At 33.1% G+C, this 13,734-nt stretch overlaps 1 protein-coding gene and 1 long non-coding RNA gene across 9 annotated transcripts in view; one reads left to right on the top strand and one right to left on the bottom strand.

Annotated features, from left to right (window-relative positions):
* The window catches only part of LOC122524059, a 143,094-nt gene that overhangs the window by 3,911 nt on the left and 125,449 nt on the right, over positions 1–13,734 (top strand). The window lies entirely within an intron of this gene.
* Positions 1–13,734, bottom strand: part of LOC122524056 (titin) — an 89,570-nt gene that overhangs the window by 3,474 nt on the left and 72,362 nt on the right. For all 7 annotated transcript variants that reach the window (XM_043646101.1, XM_043646098.1, XM_043646102.1 and 4 more), the window contains 15 exons: positions 6,719–13,709; positions 6,337–6,384; positions 6,142–6,252; positions 5,908–6,060; positions 5,465–5,828; positions 5,009–5,324; positions 4,649–4,937; positions 4,153–4,285; positions 2,639–3,075; positions 2,234–2,503; positions 1,750–2,131; positions 1,211–1,656; positions 957–1,098; positions 587–856; positions 49–494 (listed from right to left, as the gene is read on the bottom strand). In XM_043646101.1, the coding sequence (XP_043502036.1) occupies positions 49–494; positions 587–856; positions 957–1,098; positions 1,211–1,656; positions 1,750–2,131; positions 2,234–2,503; positions 2,639–3,075; positions 4,153–4,285; positions 4,649–4,937; positions 5,009–5,324; positions 5,465–5,828; positions 5,908–6,060; positions 6,142–6,252; positions 6,337–6,384; positions 6,719–13,709 (10,798 nt within the window). The remainder of the gene's footprint in view (positions 1–48; positions 495–586; positions 857–956; positions 1,099–1,210; positions 1,657–1,749; positions 2,132–2,233; positions 2,504–2,638; positions 3,076–4,152; positions 4,286–4,648; positions 4,938–5,008; positions 5,325–5,464; positions 5,829–5,907; positions 6,061–6,141; positions 6,253–6,336; positions 6,385–6,718; positions 13,710–13,734) is intronic.

Below are 13,734 nucleotides of genomic sequence, written 5' to 3'. Positions count from 1 at the left end.
AAAATATAATTGACAAAAAGATATAAGTCATTTATCATTCTTATTTACCTATAACTTTGAGGTGAACATCTATAGAAGAAGTACCAACTTCATTAATTGCTTCTGCTGTGTAAGTACCAGTATCTTCTCTGATAATAGAGTTAATAGAGATAGTAGAAATTTTCTCTACAGTATGAGTTGATACTCGTTTATCGATTATCTTTTGACTATTCTTCGACCATGTTATATCTGGCGTTGGGAAACCACTGGTTTGAACATCTATCTTCCATTCTGAACTAACAGGTAGTTTTTGATTTGCCAATGTTTCATCGACAGTCAATTTTGGTGACTCTTGTATCTTCAATTCACATGTGGTTTCTGCTGTACCAACTTCATTTTCTGCTTTTACAGTAAATGTTGCTGAAGATGTTTCTGTTGTTTCCAAAATTATATATTTTGCTACACGATTTTCATAAGTTATATTAGCATTAGCAAACGGTTGATTATTCTTGAACCTAATGGAACAATTCAAACGATGAATAATTCATATATTATAAATATTCATATGTAATATATATACTATAATTGTATGAATAAAATTACATACCATGTAATTTCTGGTGCTGGCGATCCACCAATGACACAAGAAAGTGTTACGCTTTGTTTTAAACCTATATTTACACTTTTTAGTGGTTCCAAAATAATTGGTGGCTCTAATTCTGATGGCTTTACAATTTTGAAATATGGTGATTCCGAAGATGGTTCGCTAAGACCTATTTTATTAACAGCTGTTACACGGAAAGTATATTCCTTGTTTATTGTTAATTTTGTTACTTTATGACTTGTTTCTGTAATCTTTTCTGTAACTTTGATCCATCTAAAAATAAGCAATTACATGTATGTAAAAATTGTAATAAGGAATTATGGATTATGGAAAGATTAATATATATAATAATATATTTTTTTTGAATACTTACGAAGTTTCAACCTTCTCATGGTATTCTAAAATGTATTCTGTAATTGGCAAGTTTCCATCTGATTCTGGCTTTTTCCAATGCAATGTAATGCTTTCATCTGTTAATTCTAAAGGCTCTGGAGTACCTGGTTTGCTGGGTGGTTCTGAATAAAAATAATTTTTTTTTAATTAAGTAGGGGATTAATGTCTATAATAATCTCACATTTATAGTAATATAAAAATCCATTATTATTTGCATTGAAGCTTTTTACTTACGTGCAATTGCAACACTTATTACTATAGAAGCATCACCATGTGGATTGAATAATCTCAAGTTGTAATCACCAACATCTTCTTCCTGTACTTTTGTAATAGTTAAAACAGCAGATTCTTCATCTATTGAAGGAGTAATTCTCTTAGATTTTGTAACAATACGACCATCAACAGTCCATTCATCTGTTGGCATTGGTGTTGCCGTGAATTTGACTATAATTTCGATGTCATCTTCTTTGTTCACTGTATATTTTGTCTGAGTATTTGGATTAATCTTCGGTGGTGTTTCTATAACTTCAACCTTTAATCTGGATGATGTTTTTACATTTGTCACAACAGCTGTGTATTCTGCAATATCTTCTGTTGTACATTTCTTTACGATGAGTTTCTTTATATTACCCTCATCAATAATAACATATTTTTCAGACTTTTTGATGATTTCTCCTTTTCTATAAAATCAATTTATACATAATTTTATTACAATTGCAGAATGCATAAAATTTATATACAATATGTAAAAAGGAAATAATTATTATACATACCTTAACCACGTGACTGGAATATTTGATTGAGATATTTCAATAAGGAAGGTAGCATCTTTATTCAATGGTACCAATGTAACATCTGGTAGTCTAGCAATAAAGTCTACACCAGGTTCTTCGACAATTAATTTAGCTGAAGATGTTTGTTCTCCAACTTGACAAGAATAGACACCTGCATCTTCAGATTCTGTATCATAGATCTTTAACTTCTGTCTCTTGCCATCAATAGAAAGTTGCACATGTTCAGAGAACTGTAATTCCTGATTATCCTTAAACCAGCGCACTAATGCATCACCTTTGGTTAATTCAATATCGAAAATAGCTTTCTCTCCTCTAGCTATTGTCACATCTTGCATCTTAGTAATGATTTCTGGTGGTAATTCTGAAATACATTAAATACATGTCTTATTATATACTGTTCTTTATAAGTAAATATAAAATGATAATTATTAAATATTATTTGAAGAAATATACAAATACATACCAACAACAGTAACTTCAGCTGTACATTGTTGATTAAGTAATGTACATGTGTATTCTCCTTCATCATGAACTGATGTACTTCTGATTAGTAATTTTCTTACTGTGCCTTCTTTTACAAAGTCTAGTTTTTCATTGCTCGGTTTCAATGGTACTCCATCTTTATACCATTCGACATCAACAGTCTCAGATGTTATTTCAACTTCTAAAATTGCTGTTTCACGTTCCTTTACTTCAAAGTCTTGTAGCTTTCTTGTAAACTCAGGTTTAGCAGCTGTAGAAATGAATCGATTCAAGTAAATTTACAATTTTTGTGATAATCAATTGTAAAATAATGAAATAAAGTATAAACATGGTTTTTATCTAATCTAGAAATAAATCTAAAGTACAATGAAATCAAGATACATACGTTTCACAGTGACAGTGCTAGATGTTGTCTGATTTTTGACAGTACACTTGTATGTGCCTTCGTCAATAGCATTTGTCTTTTTGATGACCAGCTTATGTACTCGTCCTTCTTGAACAATTTCACGATGATCCATACCACTGATTTCTTTTTCATTATGCCACCATGTTGTGGATACTGTATGAGAGGTTTCACATACAAGTTCTAGCATTTTGTATTCATCAACTGTGACTTTTTCTTTTAATTTCTTTGTAAACGTTACTTTATCAACATCCACAGTAACTTTAGCTCCATGCGAAGCTTTTCCAACTGGATTACTGGCAACACATTTATAATCTCCAGAATCTGTCTCCGAATCAGCATTTTTAATCTCAAGAGAAATATTTTCCCCGTCGTAACTTATTTTTATATTTGGTGATTTTTCCAATGGCTCGTTATTTCTATTTTTTAAAATAAAATTTACACAATATTATATATATATATATTATGGTTAAAGTATTTATATTAAATTATTGTGTAGAATAACTAAAAATAATTATTGTATGGAATAGAAAAAGGATATAAAAAGGATATAAAAAGAATTTTACTATATACCTTAACTATTAGTTATTGCAAGATGCGTTTTTGTTTATGGAAGGATAAAGAAAGATGTAACATACTTTGAGAATGTTCGACATACATTAAAATAATTGTTAATTAATCGAAGAAAATGTATATCGTAGTTTTAATACACGTAATTATAAATTCGATGTAACGTTCTTTTCAAAATTCACCGTTCGATCCTCTTATTGTTGTTTATGAAAGTAAGTTAAATTTCTTTTATTTATTGTTGTTTATATGAGTTCCCTAAGGCTACATATACATAAGAAAAACAATATTTGTAACAAATAGAATTTCCTTTTTTGGAAAGCCATATAAACAATATTCAATAACAAAATTCACACAGAAGTCACGTGTCAGTCTAACGGTGGATTTCGTGGATGACGGTACGTCAAACTTATACTTTAAAATTTTATTGATTTTTTGATTAAAATAAACATTTCTTTCGAATAACTATCAATAAATTAATATAAATCGGAAATAGTATTGTGCTTTATTAATATTGTGGATTGTTTAAATTAAAATATATTTGTTTTAACGTTCCTGATCAGTGATGACTTCAAGTTGAAAATTTTCATCTAATTGAAATTAATATTTGAAGTACATCAATAGGTATGTAATTTTTATTATTAATGTAATTTTTTGTATTATTCTTACTTGAATGGGTATCAAATCCATTCTTATACTAAAAAATATTTAAATAATGGTAAAAATTAAAAGATAATCAACCAATTGTTAGACATGAAAAAATCAGATATTCTCCTTATTATAATCAACATGTATGATTTTAAGATACGAGCATTTTTTATACATTATTTTTGTATTTGTTTAATTCACTTGTTTTATATTTTAATGCTAACATATATATATATGCATATGAATGATAACAATTAATATAGAATTTGCAATATACTTGCCTTAACCAAGTTATTTCTGGGACAGGATTTCCAGTAACTTTTGCAACAAGTTTGAAGGTACCTTTTTCTGGTACTATAACTTCTTGGAATCTTTCAGTAAATAGTGGTGGCTCGGGTGCACCACTTGGTATTTCTATAAATTGTATACATTTTTTAAAAATAGAACTTTTTAATACTTCCTTGTTAAATAATAGAATTAAAAGATGAAAATATAAGCAGAAAAAATCCCATACCCTTAGAAGATAAGATGCAGAACTCTTCTTCTTGCTGTTCAATGTTAATAAGCAAGGCAGACTTGAGATGTAGAGTCACTGAAATGCATATTAGTAAAGCATTTGGTAATGTTAGTGCAAAATGCTCGTCATCGGTATGAACAAATAGTTAATAGATTGTGATTGTTAAAAATGATTGAATTAAAAAGCATAAAGAGATTTATAGAAAATTTATGAATAGCAATTATGTGAATAATTGAATGAAATATGAAATATTATCTTACTTTCAACTATCAATGTTGCTTGAGTTTCAGCTTTGCCAAGATTATTAGTAGCAACAACAGAATATTCTCCTGTATTTTCTAATTTTGGTTGGATTATGGTCAATGTATTTACATGACCATCTTGTTGTGGTGTTAAATCCTTAATTGGTTTGCCATCCTTATACCATACTATTTTTGGTGCTGGATTACCAACAATTTGAGTAGATAAAACAACGGTTTCTCCTTCTCGTACAACATACGATTGTAATGGTTCTAATATTTCTGGTGGTTCACTTTCTCTAGTTTTGACCTATAATTAAGATTATATTTTAAGAATTTCAATCTGTTCATTGCTATAAAACCCATTAATTTGTCACTTACTTTTAAAGGTATTTCGATGCTAGCCTCACCCTCTCTATTTTTAGCAACAATTTTATACCTTCCTTCCTGTATTTTCTGAACTTTGGAAATTTTGACTATACTACAGTACATGTGCATATCACTTTCGCTTGTGATGACAATATTTTCCTTGCTGGTTAGCTGTGTATCCTTGTAATACCATGAGATTTCAGGTTCTGGTACGGCTACCAGACGACTTTCAAGTATCACATCGTCACCTTCATTGACGTATTTTGCTTTTGGTTTTCTAGAGAAAGTTGGTGGAATTCCTTCGAGAATATCAGCTAGTGAAGATTCTCTGTAAAGAAAATGAGATAATTAATTAATCTTTTAGCTACTGTTAGACTTTCTGCAACCAATTTCAACCCTCACTGCGCATAAACTATATTTTTATTTATAATTATAATTATTAAAAATTATTAGCAAATATTTAAATACCTTGATAAACTTTTTCTGGATGGTCCAGTTAAGTCTGATCCATGATCAGATAAAGGAGCTTCTACTATTAATTCCGTTGTGCTAGATGCAAATCCTGCTGTATTCTTGGCAACGCAAGTAAAAGTACCTGCATCTTCGGGGAAAACTTCTCTTATAATTAAAGTTGCTACGTTATCATCATCATAATAAATTTGGAAGTCCGGTGATGGTTTAATGATAGCGGTTTGACGGAACCAAGTTATTTGAGGTCTTGGTACACCTTCTACTTGACATTCGAATTGCACTGTGTATCCATCCGGTGTATGAATTGGTTGTAATTTCTCAATAAATCTTGGAGCAGATGCCTTTTCTCCTGGTGCTGGTTCTATATTCAAATTATCAATATATTAGCTTGAATTATTCTAATCATTTTACTGTGGTTCATAAAGTATAACGAAACTTACTTTCAAATACAGGTAATTTGTCGATCTTTTCATGTAATTTACGTTGTAAATAGATAGTGTAATGTACTTCATCTAGTAGATATTGCGCTGGCACCCATCCTTTTTCTTCTGTTAAATTTTTCTTTACAAACCACCAGTCTTGATTTGTGTGATCTAGAAGAGACAATATAATTATACGCGTATATTTCTTATTATTTATTGAATAGTTATAATTTATAAGTGTGTTATGCTCACCAATTATGTATACTTTTTCACCCTCAACAAGATTAATTGCTTCATCTGTTTCTGCTACGTATGAACAAATTGAATACATCGTATCGCCATCACGAACAACATACTCCACTTCTAGAAAAAGTGATAAAAAATTTAATAAAAGAATTGATATATTTTATAGTTATTTTCATGAGTATAATTATGCTAATACTTTACCTTCTTCGTAAATATCTTCTTCCCTGGTGATGCTAAGTGTTGCTTCTTCTGTAATTTACATTTAATGTGAAATGTCGTAAATAAAATTAATGAATTATTAATTAAATGTAGCTAAGCAACTATTAATTATTATAATGACGATGATAGTTCTTATTGTTTTTTTTTATTTTTAAAACCGATATGCTTTTCATCGCAAGTTTTTAGTATGAGGATCGAATGAAATTTTGGATACCTAAAATAGGAATGATGTATTCGCGATGTTAACTGGAACTGAAATATTATGTTAGAAATAACGAATATGTGTGATGAAGCTGAAAGTATATTACATAAAAATTAAAATATTATAATAGCAAAAGCGAACAATGGTAAAGTATTATCAAACCTTCATCGTAGGTAGATGGCCGTCTTTTAGCTTTTAATTTCAAAGCCAAGGATTCATCTGTTTCCTCGTATGAATATTTTCTTTCGCGTTTCAGTTTCATTTGTACATCCCCTTCTTCGAATTCTTCTACAGAGTATGGACGAGGTTGTTTCTTTACTTTTCTTCTCAAAGGAAGTTTCATCTCATCGGTTTCCAGTTCTTCAATACTATATTTACCCTCTTCATCAGATTCATCAATGATTTCTTCTATGACAGGACCAGAATCATCTTCAACTTCTTGAATAAGTCGAATCGTTTCTTCTCCAGTTTCTTCTGAATATGTCATTGGACGTTTCTTTGGTTTTAAACGAACTTTACCAGACATCGAAATATCTTCTTCTTCGTACGTGTTAAGTGAGATCTTAAACTCTTGCTCAACATCTTCTTTAGTTTTGGTTCGGCGTGGTCTGAATGTTACGTTTTCAACTTCGGTAACTTCCTTAATATCTGTCCTAGGCTTTCTTTTCGGTCGTAATTTACGTAATGTGACATCTTCATATAATTCTTCGACTGCTTTAGGTGCTTGTTTCGGTGGTTTACGTTTAAATGTAAATTCTCCAATTAATTCTTCTTCCACCGGTTCTTCTATCTCTTCCTTTCGTTGGATCGTCAATTGATCTGCTTCTTCTTCTTCTACTTTAGGTTTAACTTCTTTCTTTTTCTTTACCGTGATATCAGCCTGTACTTCATCCTTTGTTACTGTCTTTTCAGCTTTCTTTAAAGTTACCTCAGTTTCTTCAATTTCTTCAGTAACAGATGGTTTCTTCTTTGGTTTTCTCTTCAAAGTTACCTCGTCTACAGTTTCATCTTCTTTCTTCTCTTCCACGACAACAGGTTTCTTAATAGTAATCTCATCCGCTGCCTCTTCGGTTACTGGCTTCTTCTTTGGTTTTTTCTTTATGGCAACTTCTTCGGTTACCTCTTCAGGAGCTTTTTCTTTCTTTTTAGGTTCTGGCTTTTTCAATACAATTTCCTCAGTCACTTCTTCGGGAACTGGTTCTTTCTTTGGTTTCTTTTTCAAAGTAATTTCCTCTACTGGCTCTTCTTTTTCCTCTTCTACAACAACAGGTTTCTTGATAGTAACCTCATCAGCAGCTTCTTCAGTTACAGGCTTCTTCTTCGGTTTTTTCTTTATTGCAACATCTTCGGTCACCTCTTCAGGAGCCTTTTCTTCCTCTTTAGGTACTGGTTTTTTCAATACAACTTCTTCAGTGACTTCTTCAGGAACTGGCTCTTTCTTTGGTTTCTTCTTCAGAGTAATTTCCTCTACTGGCTCTTCTTTTTCCTCTTCCACAACAACTGGTTTCTTGATAGTAACCTCATCAGCAGCTTCTTCAGTTACTGGCTTCTTTTTTGGTTTTTTCTTTATGGCAACTTCTTCGGTCACCTCTTCTGGAGCCTTTTCTTCCTTTTTAGGTTCTGGTTTTTTCAATACAATTTCCTCAGTAACTTCTTCGGGAACTGGTTCCTTCTTTGGTTTTTTCTTTAATGTTACCTCCTCTATTACCTCTTCTTTTTTCTCTTCCACAACAACAGGTTTCTTAATAGTCACCTCATCAGCAGCTTCTTCAGTTACAGGCTTCTTCTTTGGTTTTTTCTTTATTGCAACTTCTTCGGTCACCTCTTCAGGAGCCTTTTCTTCCTCTTTAGGTTCCGGCTTTTTCAATACAATTTCCTCTGTAACTTCTTCGGGAACTGGTTCCTTCTTTGGTTTTTTCTTTAATGTTACTTCCTCTATTACTTCTTCTTTTTTCTCTTCCACAACAACAGGTTTCTTAATAGTTACCTCATCAGCAGCTTCTTCAGTTACTGGCTTCTTCTTCGGTTTTTTCTTTATGGCAACTTCTTCGGTAACCTCTTCAGGAGCCTTTTCTTCTTCTTTTGGTTCTGGCTTTTTCAATACAATTTCCTCTGTAACTTCTTCGGGAACTGGTTCCTTCTTTGGTTTTTTCTTTAATGTTACCTCCTCTATTACCTCTTCTTTTTTCTCTTCCACAACAACAGGTTTCTTAATAGTCACCTCATCAGCAGCTTCTTCAGTTACAGGCTTCTTCTTCGGTTTTTTCTTTATTGCAACTTCTTCGGTCACCTCTTCAGGAGCCTTTTCTTCTTCTTTAGGTTCTGGCTTTTTCAATACAATTTCCTCTGTAACTTCTTCGGGAACTGGTTCTTTCTTTGGTTTCTTTTTCAGAGTAATTTCTTCTATCACTTCTTCTTTTTTCTCTTCCACAACAACAGGTTTCTTAATAGTTACCTCATCAGCAGCTTCTTCCTTTACAGGCTTCTTCTTTGGTTTTTTCTTTATTTCAACCTCTTCGGTTACTTCTTCAGGAGCCTCTTTAGGTTCTGGTTTCTTTAATACTATTTCCTCCGTCACTTCTTCAGGAACTGGTTCTTTCTTTGGTTTTTTCTTTAATGTGATTTCCTCTACCACCTCTTCTTTTTCCTCTTCTACAACAACAGGCTTTTTAATAATAACTTCATCAGCTGCTTCTTCCTTTATAGGCTTCTTCTTTGGTTTTTTCTTTATTTCAACCTCTTCGGTTACTTCTTCAGGAGCCTCTTTAGGTTCTGGTTTCTTTAATACTACTTCCTCGGTCACTTCTTCAGGAACTGGTTCTTTCTTTGGTTTTTTCTTTAGAGTAATTTCCTCTATAACCTCTTCTTTTTCTTCTTCTACAACAACAGGCTTTTTAATAATAACTTCATCAGCTGCTTCTTCAGTCACAGGCTTCTTCTTCGGTTTTTTCTTTATTGCAACTTCTTCTGTTACTTCTTCTGGAACCTTTTCTACCTTTTCTGGTTCTGGTTTCTTTAATACTTTTTCTTCAACCACTTCTTCAGGAACAGGCTTTTTCTTTGGTTTTTTCTTCAAAGTAACTTCTTCTATTATTTCCTCTTTTTTCTCTTCCTCCGGAACAACTGGCTTTTCAATCGTTATTTCATCGGGTGCTTCTTCCTTAACTGGTTTCTTCTTTGGCTTTTTCTTTATTGTTACCTCTTCAGTTACTGGTTCTGGAGCTTTTTCCTCTTCTTCGGGTTCATGCTTTTTCAAGACAATTTCTTCGGCCACTTCTTCAGGAACAGGCTTTTTCTTTGGTTTTTTCTTTAATGTAATTTCCTCTATCACCTCTTCTTTTTCTTCTTCCACAACAACAGGCTTCTTGATAATTACCTCATCAGCAGCTTCTTCAGTTACAGGCTTCTTCTTTGGCTTTTTCTTTAACTCTACCTCTTCAGTTACTGGTTCTGGAACTTCTTCTTTAGGCTCAGGCTTTTGCAATACTATTTCCTCAGTAACTTCTTCGGGAACAGGCTTTTTCTTTGGTTTTTTCTTTAATGTAACTTCTTCTACTACTTCCTCTTTCTTCTCTTCTTCTGGAACAACAGGTTTCTCAATCGTTACCTCTTCGGGTACTTCTTCTGCAGGCTTCTTTTTGGGTTTCTTTTCTTTCTTTTTAGGCCTTACTGTAACTTCTTCGATCTCATCTTTTGGAACTTTTGGAATTTCTTCCTCTTCTTTTTCAGGGAATTCTTCTGTACCCTCATCTTCTGGTTTGTCTTTCTTCCATCCCTTTAGTTTTATCGTTTCTGGTTCTTCTTCTGGTTTTTCTTTTTGCGGTATCCTAAACTTCACTTCGGGCTCTTCTTCTGGCTCCGGAGATTTTGGTTTACCAGGAATAATTGGAACTTCTTCGATTTCTTGATCAGGTTTCTTTCGTTTCTCTTTAACGTATGGTTTTGGTTCCGGTTCTGGTTTTGGTTCTTCCGGTTTTTCAATTTCTTCTGGTACATACTTCTCGAGCTCCGGTCTATCAAATTCGGTAGGTTTGAAATCTTCGTGCTCAAGTTTTACTTTAGGCTTTCGTTTCTTTTCTTTTGGTTCTTCCTTTTCTTCGACTTCTTTTACAGGCTTCTTCGGAGTCTCTTCTGTTTCTTCTACTTCTTTCGTGGGTACTTTCTTTAATTTAATTTCTTCAGGTTGTGGTTCTTCCTGTTCAGGAACCTTACCTTTCTGTTTGACCAATTTCTTTGGTGTCTCTGGTTCTTCCTTCTTCTTTTTCGGTTTACGTTCATATATCGATTTATCTTCTATTTCCTCTAAAGGAATTTCTTTCAATTTCTCGAATTCCTTATCCAATTTCTCAAGTTCTGTAATTACTTTTTCCGGTAATTTGGTCTTCTTAAACTTTTTCTTCAATACCTTCATTGCTTCTTCCACGTTTCTCGATAGAATACCAACTTGAATAGGATTTTCTTCAAGTTCCGTAATCTGTGGTTTCTGTATTTCTGGTGGGTAATCGCCAATAAATGTGATTCTACTGCGTAATAATATTTTCGGTATTTTTGCAACTTCAGCTTCCTTTTTCTTCGGTGTTATTACTTTTTTCAATTTAATTGAACCAAATTGTACAGTTTCTTGAGGTTCTGTAAACTTCAATTTCGTTGCTTTAATTTCTTTCCTTTCTATCTTTTGTGGTTCTAATTTCTGGAGTTCTGGAGCTAACGGTTTCTTCTCCTTCTTCTTTTTCGTTGGTTCCCATTGTATCTTTTCTGGCATTGGTTCTAACACAGGTCTCTCATATTCTGGCTCAACCCACTCTTCTATTTCATCTTTCTTAGGTACCTTCTTTTTCTTCTTTTTAGGTTTCTCTTTTACTTCTTCTGGTACAGGCTTCTCTTCCTCTTTCTTAATCTCTTCTGGTTTCTCTGGTTGAATCGTTTCCTCTTTATCAACTGGTTTAGGAACTTCTTCTTGGATCGGTGTTTCATCTGGCTTACTGATTCGTTTTTTCTTTAATTTCTCAGTAGGTTTAATTTCAGGTTTCTCTTCGACTTTTGGAACTTCTTCAATCTTTTCTGGCTTTTCTTCCTTAATTTCTTCAACTATTTCTGGTTTAGGTTTTTCTTCCTTGATTTCTTCAACTATTTCTGGTTTAGGTTTTTCTTCCTTGATTTCTTCAACTATCTCTGGCTTTGGTTTTTCTTCCTTGGGTTTCTTTTTAGGTGCCTTTTTAACAGACACCTGTGTTACTTCAGGCTTTTCCTCTGGTTTTTCTTCGATTGGAATTCCTTTTTCTTTCTTCGGTATATCTTCCGTTGGTATTTCACTCGTCATCACATCTGTAATCACTTCAGTCGTTTGAATACCTTCTTGCGTTACGATCGTTGTCTTCTGTTGTTCCGTAATTTGTTCATCTATTTTAAGTTCTTCTACGATATCCTCAGGTTGTTCTTCCTCCTGTTTTTTGGGGAATTTCTGTACACGCGTTTTTGTTACCTTAACTTTTTCCTCCTTCTTCGTTACCGGACGAGCCTGATCCGTTGGCGTTTTATCTTCTGGTAATTCTTGCGAAATTATTTCCGTTATTACTTCAGTTACTTCAATACCTTCTTTAGGAAGTACCTCGGCAGCTGCTTTTTCCGGTTTAGCTTTTTTCAATTGAATTTCTTCAATTATCTCTTCCGGCTTTTCCTCTTCCTTTTCAACAGCTTTCCTTTCATCAAACGTAACCTTTTTCTTAGGAACTTCTTCTTTTACCTTCTCAGGTTTTTCTTTAATTTCTTGTTTCTTTGGTGCTTTTTTAATCGAAACCTTTGTAGTCTTTGGTGTTTCTTTTTCCTCTTCTTCAACAACAATAGCTTTTTCTTCCTTCGGTTTTTTCGTTTCGAGAGTTACTTCGGTAATTTCTGTTACTTCTTCTTCTTCCGTTTCCTTCGGAGCCTTCATCACTACGACCTGATCCTTTGTAATCTTTTCTTCGATACTTTCTTTCGGTTTAGCAACACCTTTCTTGATTTTTAATTCTGGAATGAAATCAGTAGTATCTTCCGTTATTATTTCGGTTATTTCTACACCCTCTTCCGTTGTAACAGTAGGTGTTACTTTTTTCTTTTCCGGTTTTTTCGAAATTATTTCTTCGACCAGTTCCTCGACCACCTGTTCTTCTACATCATCAGCTTTCTTCTTTTTCTTTGGTGCTTTTTTAACGGTGACATCGATTACTTTGACTTTTTCTTCTTCGAGTTCGGTTCTCGTTGCTTCCTCAGGTGAAATTAATTCCCGTTGCGGCAACTCGTCCGTGTAAGATCCCGTTATTATTTCTGTAATTTGTATACCTTCCCTCAAAACAATTTCTTCCAATGCTTCAGCGGTAATTGGTTTTTCAATAACGATCTCTTCGATACGTTCATCGGGCATTCCAGATTCCGTGATCGTACTCTTTTTCTTTTTGATGACTTTTTTCGATGGCGTTTCAATGATCTCAACTATTTGCTGATCTTTCATAATTTTACCTTCGTCGGATGTTTTTTCTATTATTTCTTGCGTAACAACGACAGTTTCATCTTTCTTCGTTGGTTTTTTCTTCTTAATTATTTTTTGCGTAGGCGTCTCGATTACTTCAATTATTTCTTCTAATTTTTCTTCTTCCACGATTGGTTTAGCCTTTTCCACTTTTGGTTTTTCGATGACGAATTCTTCCACCAATTCTTCCGGAACACCGTCGTCCTTGACAACGGTTGTTTTCTTTCTAATAATTTTCTTCGATGGTGTTTCCACAATTTCAACGGAACTCGTCTTTTCTACGCTAGATATCTTTTCCAATGGTTTTTCTATGATCTCTTCGATAATTTTTTCTTCCTTTTCTTTTGTTTTAGGTTTAATTTTCTTCCTTATTACTTTACGCGTTGGAGTTTCTATTATTTCTTCTTCTTCTTCTATTATAATTGTTTCTTCTTCGATTCTAGGAGTTTCTACTTTGATTTCCGTAATTTGCACGTCTTCTTCTTTTTCATCGGTGACTGGTCGAACTTTTTCCTTCCTTGGTTTTTCTATTATCAATTCTTCAACTATTTCTTCGGTTACTTCGTCGATTATTTTCTGTGGCTTTTTCTTCTTTTTAATAATCTTTTTGGTAGGAGTTTCCTCGATAATTTCCTCTTGAATTTCCTGTTATTTTCACAAGATTTTAATT

The sequence above is a fragment of the Polistes fuscatus genome, unplaced genomic scaffold (genome assembly GCF_010416935.1).
Source record: "Polistes fuscatus isolate 324 unplaced genomic scaffold, CU_Pfus_HIC Scaffold7, whole genome shotgun sequence".
NCBI classification, from domain to species: Eukaryota; Metazoa; Arthropoda; class Insecta; order Hymenoptera; family Vespidae; genus Polistes; species Polistes fuscatus.
Note: the sequence above shows the minus strand (reverse complement) of the source record. Positions and strands in the feature narration are given on the sequence as shown.